Here is an 11,023-nt window from a genome sequence, read left to right as displayed (position 1 = left end):
GGGGGGGGGCAGGCACATCAGTGCTGCATTGCACTGTGTGTGTGTGTGTGTGTGTGTGTGTGTGTGTGTAGGGACAGGCACATCATTGCTGCATTGCACTGTGGGGCCGGGGGGTTATAGGCACATCAGTGATGCGTTGTACTGGTTTAACCATACTCCCCCGAAGGGATACACTAAGGACAAAAAGACTTCCCAAAACGTGGAGCTTTCAACTGTGTTCAGTGGCTGTGTTCACAGACCCTGATGTTAAGAAGCTGGTACATTTGTGTGATAAGATAGCTTATAAATTCTTTTCTTTTGCATTTATTTCATTTTTGTGTGGCAGTGCATGCTTGTGCACCAACTTACATGAAGGAGTCCATTCACTCTTTCCACCATGTGGGGTCTAGGGCTCAACCTCAGATTAGCAGGTTTGGTAGCAGGTGCCTTTGCCTACTGAGCCCCATGTTATAAAATAAAAAATGGATAATATCATTAGAAACTGAGAGTTTTACTGAAAGGAGAATAAATGTGAAATCACAAATGCGAACCACGCAATACTAAATTTGAATTGTAAACATGAAAATGAACTCATGATAAATTTTGTTTTAAAAACTGACTAACTCCACATAAAATATTATAAAAATAAATAAAATCAGATTCAGAGCAGCAAACCCACTACATATCCTAAGGCTGATTCTGGGGGCCTCTTTGCCCCAGAGCACCAGGGCTCCTTTAGGAAATAACTTGTTTCAGGTCCTAAGATGAGTTTAGAACCTAAAACATCTAACATCATAGTGAGGAAGAAGCAGTTAGGTCCTGGCCCTGCACCACAGCATCCCCTGGAAGTCTGCGAGAAGTGCAGCTGCCAGTGCCTCACTTCTACCAGCCTGGATCTGCCCAGGCAGCAGTTTGTCAACACTACAGGGAATTTTGAGAACTGTAGATTAAGAAATAGTAGCAGTTACAATGTATCTAATTCTCGTTTGGATGCTGAGTCAAATGAATTATATTAAGGAAGAAGAAAAAATAGGCAGAAGAAGAAGAAAAGAAACTTCTGACTTTGGTTCCTTTTCAGGGTTTGATAGACTGAGCATCCCTGTGACTACTGCTTTAAAAGTCTGGGATCTGGAATTTTGTCTCTTTAGATTAGGCATGCTTAAATGGGACTAAGAAGTTTATTTTCACTTTCTAGGTGTGCTAATGCTATCCCAGGTTCTAAAATCTTTTTAACAGATGTATACTGAAATATTTTATAAGTGAAATGACATGATCAGTTTCAAACTAATCTTGGAGGGAGGCTAAACCAGTATGGCCTTGACTTGATCGTTGTGGATTTCTGGGTGGGTCCTTTAGTTTCCTGTCCAGTTCTATTGACTTTTTAACTGTTTGAGATGCTCATCGTAAGAAGGAAAAGAATAGCCAGGAATAACCAAGTAAACCCAGAAACCAAGCCAAGCTCTGATATGTAGCCTCTGTGAGAACTGTCTTCCAGTTCTGTTTCATGATTCTAAGTATCTACTTAATAACACATTTTGTGCTTATAAACTTACCCCTTATTGTAACCTCAGTGAGTTATGTAGTTTGCCTTTTCTTTTTTAATTCACAAATGGAATGCATTGAACTAAGGTCAAGATATCATTTCACATATTAAAAAATTTAATGTACTTTATATTGGTACAGTTATAATTTTTTATGGGACATACTCTAAGGTTCCTAAACATGTGTACCATGTGTAATGGCAAGATCAGGGTGATTAACATACCCACTTGGGTTGGCATCATTCAGAATCTTCCCAGCTAGCTGGAGGTGCACTTTTGAAACCTCATTTTCTAGAAGGAGGAGGCAACACTTCAGGAAATTATATGACTTACCTCAGAATTGTAGAGCCATAAAGTGTCAGAGCTAGGCTCTGGCACCTTGCTGTCTTAGTATACTTTCTCCATGAGATAAATAGGAAGATGTAAATCCAGTGAAACAGTAGACATAAGTATTTAAAATTCCTTGTTTTAAGTGCTAGCTTGAAGCTGTACAGTGTTAGGATAGTGGTAGTAAGAAAGGACCTGCAAACTCACAACTGATACCTGCTCTTGGACAGCACTGATGCTCAGAGAGAAGAAAGGAGTTCTTTGCTGCTTGGGGTCATTGCTGCTGTCCCTCATGATACAGCCTCCTGAGCTCTCAGAAGGGACAGAGTGTTAACTGAAGCATGAAATCAGTATTATAGCTTTAAAGAATAGATGAATCAGGCTAGGAAGATGGCTCAGATGGAAAAGTACTGGAGAAGCATGAGACCCTGAGCACCCATGTCAGTGTGGGCTTAGAAGTTCATCTCTATGACTACAGCACTGAGGGAAAGTGTAGTGGCAGAATTGGCCAGTCAGTCAACTGAGTCAGTGAACTTCAGGTTCAAGGAGGTAGGCTGCCTCAAAATAAAAAGATAGTGAACAAGAAAGGGTACACCGATTGTAGTTCTCTAGCTTATATGTGGTCACACAGGTACAAGCACATGTGCACATACATATATGAATATGTATACACACCTCTTCTCAAATAGCTTACAGTCATATCTCTTGGAAATACCAACATTAATGCTTTATGCCATGTCAGTATATAAATTTATGTCCATTTATATATTCAGTTTTATGAAGTTACTGTTTTGGGCTCTTTTATCACTAATTATAATCATATCACTGAATCTCCAAAGCATCATTTTAGCTACAAAATTATTCCTTCTACTGTAAACCATATGCTGTTGTCATAGAGAGAACAATGGGGTGAACCAGGCAAGGTAGAAAAGGACCATCCTCCCCCAAGACCACCCTCTTGGTTTCACCGTATCCTTTAAATCTCAGTTCTCTATAGTGTGAAAGGTGAGCTATGGTTTGCTATTTCAGTGTCACAGATGTGAAACTGTCAGGTGACATTGTCCTAGGATGTGTGGCCTGTGAAATCGTGACTAGAAGAAAAGTGTTCCTAAGCTCCTGGCCTGCACTAGAAAATCAAAGCAAACCTAATGATGAAATTAGCATCCGTTTTAGAGAAGCACTGAAGTCTTTGTACCTGACATGATTGGTTAATCTTCAAAGGAGGTTAAGGCAGGGAATCAAAAAACGATACATACCTTAAACATTTTAGTTTAACTTAAACCAGACAAATGTACATTCATTTGCCATTCTTTTGATGTAGGGCCAGGCCTTTTCTTTGAATATAGATCTGCTGATTGGAGAGCCCCGTCTTCCTTCTTTCACAAACCACATCCATAATGTATTTCTGTCACTAACAATTTCTGTTTTTTTTTTTTTTTTTTAAGATGAAGAGGAAACTTAAGGCACTTGCAGAGCAATCTGAATATAGAATTCTTAGAGTCTATTCCTCCTACGTCTTTTTACAGTTGTCTCACCCACACCTAATTTGCCAGCAAAGTGTTTTGCAGTGGCTTGCCTTTATCTGGTCTCCTGTGAAGCATATGGTAGTTTCCATACAGCCAGCTTTCTGTCCATACATGTGGCTCACGGGTCGACTTAATGTGTAATTAGATTCTGTTATTTTCTTGAAAGCACAGATACCATAAACAAGTTTGGAAACAAACTAAAAAAGACATTACATGAACTGCCAACTTACCCTACCCCTTCTTGGTAGCAGATGTGGTTAAGTGTAGCTAAGAGAAAAAGGGTCCCCTTAGCCTTGGAGCCAGTTAAGGGAGTCTGCTGAGCCATTTCACAGGATGGTGGGCTTGGCATCCACACTCGACTTTGACAGAAATCAAATTCGGTCCTTCTAGTGTTCTATACTTGCTGAGTATTGTCATGTTAAGATTCAAATTTAAATTGGCATTATGAGTTCTGTTAACAAAAAAGAAACTACAACGGTCTGGAGAGATGGCTCAGCAGTTAAGAGCACTGGCTGCTCTTCCAGAGGTCCCGAGTTCATTTCCCAGCCCCCACATGGTATTTCATGGCCATCTATAAAGGGATCTGATGTCCTCTTCTGACATGCAAAGAACTCATACATAAAATAAATGGTCAATAAAATAAACAAAAATACATTTTAAAAAAAAGAAACTACAAAAATTTTAAACTCACTATTGATGTTTGGTTACCACGTCAATATATGTTTATAGATGCGGAGATCTGTGTTTCCTTTTATGAAACAGAAGTGCCTCTGATGCAGCATTCAATCTGTTGATATGGGCTCTTTCTTTCACTAATTATAATCATCTTTTGAAATCAATAAGTAGAGCTCAACAGCATCCATTTTAATAGCTGCACAATTCTTCCTTTCAATGTTAGTACCACAGCTTGCTTATTCAGATTCACGGGAAACAAATCAGTTTGTTTATTGTTTTTGCCACTGACAGTACCAAGGTGAGTGCCTGTGGAGAAAGGCATCTACTTGTGCTGATGTTTTTACTCCTAGGGGTAGATGTAGTACAGAACTGCCAGTTCAGAGGGATACATGCATTTACAATTCAGTAGATCGTGCATCCTCACTGCTCTGCAACAGTCCTAAGCCCTACCATGATCCTGACAGTTTTCCTCCACCTCTGTCCAGTTTTGCTAATGAGCAAAAGGGGCTTCCAGCTCATTCGGATATTTTGCTAGTGAAGTTGAGTTGAACATCTTTTGATATTATTTTTAGTTCTTGTGTAATCTGGTATTTTGTGTTATTACATTTTTCTAATTCTTTTTTTTTTTTCTTTAGATTGGAGAAATGAAGGCAGAGATCACGAAACTACACAAAAAATTGTTTGAACAAGAAAAGAAGCTGCAGAACACAGCAAAACTTCTGCAGCAGAGCAAGCACCAGGAAAAAATCATCTTTGATCAGTGTAAGTGAGCGGGGAGGGTGAAGTATGGGGGAGGGGTGGGCTGCTGCATCCTCAGACAGAGCAGGCTACTGTCTGCCTCTGGGCTGGATAGTACAGCCCTGCTTTACAGTCTTTGGAGCCTGGGTTTTTGAGATCGTGCCTCCTATTTGAGGGTGGCTTTTGTTGTTTTTGTGGTGGTGGTTGTTTTCTCCTGCTCCATCCGTTTCAACCCACACAGTCAATTCTGGCAGGACTGTCCTTTCATGGAGTGACAGATTGTGCATTATAGGAACATGGTGGTTAGGTGTGTGCTAGGAATATGTCTGTCCTTAGAGATGGGTGTCCTAGAGAAAGGGTACTCTGAGCTGATTCTGAAAGGAGTAGAGTAGACATTGTCACCTGGAACGTGGAATGGCCATCCTGGACAGGACCCACACAGGCAGGGGTGAGGAGTAGGCTTTATGTGTGAGAACTCAGAATAGTCTTGCTGATAGAATAACAGCTGACTGGTAGACTGAGGCAGGAAGGGGAGCAGAGACCAGAGCCTTTGAGGAAAGACCTACAGTGGAGATCAAGGCAGCTCCTTCCTACTGCGTAGGATCAGCCTGTCATGCTTCGTGTGAAAGCTCTGCGTGGTGTTCCTCCAGTGGGCTTCACCGGAGAAGGAAGAAAGGCTAAGGTCAGTGCTGGCTCTCACCCAGCCACAGCAGAGAGGCACACAGCTGTGTGCCTGTGTTTAACCCTGCAACACTCACCAGTGTGTGGAGCCAAGCAACTTCCACCAGGTTCTCCAGCAACTCAGCCCTGGCCTTGTCCATGCAGTCAGCCAGTCAGATTGCCTGTCTTGGTAGGGTCACCTACCTTCCTCTCTCTACTACAACAGCCCAGAGATGCTCTCTCAGCAGCATTTCTTAGAGGCACCAAACATAGGATTATTGCTAAGTAGGCAGTCTCTTAAACTAAACCTTCTGAAAAGACTGAGATTAGTACGGTTTGAACTGCAAATGAATGAAATTCAATTATGGCCTGGCCATGGACTCCTGTCCAGTGTCCCACTCACAGGCTCTGTGGAAAGAGGAACAATAGTTCCTATCATCAATGAGCTTGGACTTACTAAAGGATAAGGAGGCATAAAGCTTCAGGGTTATAAATTGAGGGCCTACTTAGGACCACCTGAAAGGTGGTGAGGCTTCGATTCAAGATTAAATCTGATTGGCCCTGAGGGATGTCAGTCAGACAGCAGACAAGCAGGAGCAGGATTCCTGCAGAATCTGAGATTTTCCAGAAGCAAGAGAGCAGTGAGTGCTCCAGGCATGCCAAAGCTTTCACTTGAGCAATAGTGCATTGGTTAGATTTCTTGCCATGTGATATAGTCCTTGATGGTAACAACTTAAGAAGTTTGTTTCAGCTTGCAGTTTAGAGTATGAAACTAACCATGGTAGGGGCATAGTGGTGGGTCCAGTTCCTGTATGTGGGAATAGTAACATGAGGTAGCTAGTCAAATTATGTACAGAATTAGAGGGACCAAATTATCATTCTCCAGGCCTATTCCCAGAGGCCTGTTCATACCAGCAAGGCCTCATTTTGTGATCTCTCCAAATAGTCCCAACAATTGGGAACGGAGTGTTCAAACACAGGAGTCCATAGGGAACGTTTCATGTCTAAGCCATAACAGAGGGAAAGTGGAACAAAGAAATTATGGGCTGGGATCAAAGAGGAACAGCAGGATCCTTGTGTGTATCAGAATATCAAATGGCAGAGCATGAAGAGATGACGAAGCTTAGGAGATCTCATATAGCTCTTCTAGCAGGCAGGGCTGTCAAGGAAGGAGAACTTGAAAGACAGGTGATTGTTCAAGAGAGGATATTGTGGGTCTGGCTGAGGTACTTATGTTACCTATAGAGAAGAGGATTCCTCAGAGATGTGCGTGACAGTGGCACCTGGAGGCATACTCAGGTGCTGTGGAAGATTTGGGCCAGGCTCCTGGTGAAGAAGGGTAAGAGGTGGTGCATCCCACAGCCTGAGTCCAGGGAATCAAGCTCTAGCACAGGTTTCCCCCGATCCTGCTGCTGATCCTGGTTTAGGATGAGGAATTTCAGAGGCCAACAGTATTCAGTTCGGATGGTGACCCTACTATGGCAGATTAGAAAACCAGACCCATGCCCTGCCACATTCTGGGTCAGTGCCTGAGGACTGGGAATGCACCCTGGTCTCAGCCTTGCCCTCTTCTGTGACATGGATTAAGTGGCTCTGATTCTGAGGAGTAGGCTCCACCTCTCTAAACAGGGACAGCCATTTTAAACACAGCTGGCCGCAGGGCTCTTGGGACTAGTTATACTCACATCTGCAGAATTGGGAGAGTGATGCCACCAATGTGCCCCGCACATGCTGCTTCCCCTTTTCAGTTGTTTGGACATAGTGCTGCTTATGGGAATGGTTCGGTGTCATTATTGGTGTCTCCTAGGCCAAGTCTGGAGCTGAACTGACCAGGGGCAGGGTGAGGGTCTTGGCCTCAGGTTAGCTGGCATGGGTCTACCCTGGAACACCTTGGTACTAGGTCCCACCTCTTGTCTCAAAGAGCTAAATAAGTCCCATAATATCCCTAAGCTCTTCAATCGGCCAAGTCTGTTCTTGATTTTGAAGTGACAGTGACATTGACATGGTGTCCCCTACCCTGTCTCCTCCACATGGGGACAGGGATGAGAAAAATCAAAGCTGGCAAAGGGTGAGACATGGGAACCTGGGACCCTACCACTCTTGAGGTACATGGCCTAGCACTGCCCACTTCTGTGCCACTGATCCTGCTTTGCCAAGTAAGGGTAGTGCTCCTATCTCATAGGATGGGCCTTCAGTGAGTCAGTACCTGTTGTAGAGCGCAGTGTGTCCTCCAGTGGGCATGTTCCTTGCCCGTCTCTGGTGCGGTGGGAGAGCCCTGGGCTGAGCTAGGTGTGTGCTTCTCTCTCCACTAACGTCAGTCTGATTTGGAATGCATTTTTTCCCTCTGTGAACCTTGTCTTCTCATCCCAGCAGGGGTTCCCGAGTGTGGGAATGTGGGTGGTGTACCTGTTTAGATGGAAGAGGGACTTCAAAACTTGAGCTAACTAGTGCTTAGTGCTTATGCTGAGTATGACTCACAGGGTAGGTACATCCAGTGGCCTTTCAAGATTATTTTTAACCTCCATGCCATGACAGCCTTTTCTGGGTCACAGACCCCTTGATGCATCTTGAGAAAGTGATGGTCTCTGCCCAGAACAATTCAAAACTTTCTATCCATACTAGAGCTGTATGCTGGCTCCGATAAATTGGGCTTCCTAGGGCACATCATGAACCCTGCAGCCAGGGGTAGGATGGAGATGTAGAGGGGCAGGGAACACCTGAAAAACTCTCTTTACACAGATATAAATGAAGCATGCTCTGTCTGTTGACTTGTGCAGATGAAAGTTTTGTGGAAAAAAAAAATACCTCCAGACAATCACAGAATAGTTATTTTGAGTAAGCAGCTGGTAGGGCTGTGTACTGGGGTGAGCCACAGGTAGCCTCAGCAGGCAGGAACCAAGGACCTGGGATTCCAAGAGCAGTGTACTTATTGGCCCTTACCATGTCCTACCTAGAATGGATTCTTTTTTTGTTTTTCCCCTCTTTGAGCCCAAGCTGGCCCCAAACTAATGGGAGTCCTCTTGCCTCTCAGCCTCCCAAGTTCTGCCTTTAGATTCCCAGTTAGGCCCAGAGACTTGGTGTTTTTCTCAGTTTTAGTCTGTGTTGGACAAGAAGGGACTAAGGAAGGAAGCTCTTTGTGCATGGTTGCTCTTGAGTGGTGACTGACACAGGTCAAGTCTCAGTGAGCAGGAGCCTCTGAACCTAGCGATTAGCCACTCCTGTTTAGACAGAACATGCTTGCCTGAAGGAACCATACTGAGCTGATATACCAGCAGAAGGGCAGGGAGAGACAAATGCCCTGAGTTGTTCTTCCCAGGATACCAAGGACATGCTTCTTGAAGAAAGGCTGTGTAAAACTTTGCTTTCACCGGACTTCCCTGGCACTTGGCATGGGCCTTCAAATATGGGCTTGTTTCCCAGAGGGTGCAAGACACAAGAGAAAGCTGGACACTCTAAGATCCTCCCCTGTACACTACCCAGCACTATGGTTCTTCCCTAGCTACAGAAGAGGAGCTGAGTGGCCATGGAGCCTGGCATTGCCTCTAAGAAATAGAATGCATAATATTCTCTTTGGGTCCCTGTGAGGACTTGAAGTGTTATCTATGGCCCAGGCTTCCTGGTGGGTAATTTGGCCCTGGGGGTTGAGAAAGAACAAGTGAGAGCTTCATACTTCTCTCTGGACCTGATGCCTTGGAGCTTTTTTGTTAGTTACTTATTGCTGTTAATAAATACCTGAGAAAAGCAACTTACAGGAAGAAGGATCTCTTTTGGCTCATGGTTTGGGGAGATATGGTTCATCATGGGGGGAAGGCATACAGGAGCCACACAGTCTGAGGTGGTGGAGGCTCACTCATGTCTTGGTGGGTCAAAAAGCCTAGAGTGTGGGCCAGAACCAGAAGTACATATCCTTTCAAGGCTTGGTTCCAGCAACCAACTGTTGCTAGCCAGATCTATGTCCCAAGGTTCTTATGAGGATTATCACTAGTTGTTAATCACACAGCCTAAGAGCACCTGTGAAGAGAGTTGCATTAAGGGATGATGGTCTACATTGGTTTGGCCTGTGGGCAAGTCTCTAGTCTTACTAATTAATTGATGTAGCAAGCAGAACACAAGCCAGCAAGCAAGAGGCATTCGTGCTTCTCTGTTCTTGACTGTGGATGTGGTTTGACTGACTCAGGCTCCTGCTGCCTTGATGTCTACGGTAATGGACTGTAACCTAGAATTGTGAGCTAAAATAAACTCTTCCTGTGTTGCTTTTTGCCAGAACATTTTAACACAGCAATGACACTAGGACATTTTCCAAATCAGCACCACCAGTTGAGGGTCATATGTTCAAACATGAGCCTGTTGAGGATGCTTCAGAAGTTGTCCAGTTGTCTGGGTCCTGCTCCCTGGTGTGTTTTCATTCTACTCTTCTGATGTCTGTGGCTCTAATTGCTCTGTTTTTTGCTTTCTCCTCAGTGGTCGTCACCCACCAAGTCCTTCGGAAGGCCAGGGCAAACCTGGAGGTACTGGCCCTTGAGTTGTTTGCGCTGAGCACTTTAGGGTACTAGGGGTTGGTGACATCTTCTGCCTCCACAAACAGCTGTAATTTTGTGCCCAAAGAGTATGAAAAGTTCTGGTTTCTCACAGCTGTCCTCAATGGATGCTCTGATACCTCTTTCAATGATGTTTCACCAGTGAGAAGTACAGCAAACAAAGCCTACATAGAGACAGGCATATGTGCAGTCCTCTGGAATAAATGAATGAGTGAGTGAGTGAGTGAATAAGTGAATGCAGTGTTAGCCCATGGTCACTTTGTTCTAATGTTTACTGATCAAACTGTCTTTGAAAGAAGTTTTAAAACAGTAACTTGCTTTTAGCTCTGTCAGGGATCTTACTTTGAAACTCTGTGACCTAATAGTCTCTCTTTTTTTTCTCTTGCCCTTTCCCTTTTCCTAGCTCAGGCCTGGAGCCGCCCATCCCGGAGCATCCAGTCCCAGCAGACTGGGCTCGTGAGGAGAGCTTTCAACTAATAAAGCTTGTGGCCCTGAGATCAGCTGCCTCTGTCCTCACTGTGGCTCCTGGTGGTGAGGGAAGGAAGCAAAGGCTGCTGGCCAGAGGAAGTATGGTGGTGCGGTGATTTTTGTCTGAAAATGGGCTTTTGTTTTCTCAAAGGATCCATTGCTCTGCAGTCAGGCACCAGAAAGCCCTTGCGCTGTGGATTGTGGTTAATCTGGAGCACCCTGCACTCTGGTGGGCTTCACGTTCATGCTCAGGTCTGAGAACTCGGGTTTCAGCCAGAACTACCGTTACAAGACTCTCCTCAAGTGATTCATTCCATTTCAAATGTGTGAGTCACATAGTCTGGGTGGGCCTCAAAGCCCAGGTCCTGAATTCCCTTGCAAGACACAGCACTGTCTTGGGACCCCCATGGCCCTCAGATCTCACATACCTCTAAGCCTACTCCAGGATGCAGAGAGAAGTGAGTCAATGTGGGGTTGCATTGGCACTGTGCTTCCCCAGGCAGGCACTCCGATCCTCACAGCCTGTCCTAAAGCCATCTTCTTCTTTTTTTATTAGATATTTTCTTTATTT

The 11,023-nt window shown here is 44.4% G+C and overlaps 1 protein-coding gene across 3 annotated transcripts in view; it reads left to right on the top strand.

The window, feature by feature from the left end:
- The window catches only part of Cdk5rap2 (CDK5 regulatory subunit associated protein 2), a 184,738-nt gene extending 174,257 nt beyond the window's left edge, over window positions 1-10,481 (top strand). For all 3 annotated transcript variants that reach the window (XM_031377671.1, XM_031377670.1, XM_031377669.1), the window contains 3 exons: window positions 4,684-4,810; window positions 9,908-9,954; window positions 10,388-10,481. In XM_031377671.1, coding sequence (XP_031233531.1) covers window positions 4,684-4,810; window positions 9,908-9,954; window positions 10,388-10,444 — 231 coding nt within the window. In that variant the 3' untranslated portion in view covers window positions 10,445-10,481. The remainder of the gene's footprint in view (window positions 1-4,683; window positions 4,811-9,907; window positions 9,955-10,387) is intronic.
- The last annotated feature ends 542 nt before the right edge of the window (window positions 10,482-11,023 follow it).

This window comes from Mastomys coucha, unplaced genomic scaffold (genome assembly GCF_008632895.1).
Source record: "Mastomys coucha isolate ucsf_1 unplaced genomic scaffold, UCSF_Mcou_1 pScaffold18, whole genome shotgun sequence".
In the NCBI taxonomy this organism is placed as follows: Eukaryota; Metazoa; Chordata; class Mammalia; order Rodentia; family Muridae; genus Mastomys; species Mastomys coucha.
Note: the sequence above shows the minus strand (reverse complement) of the source record. Positions and strands in the feature narration are given on the sequence as shown.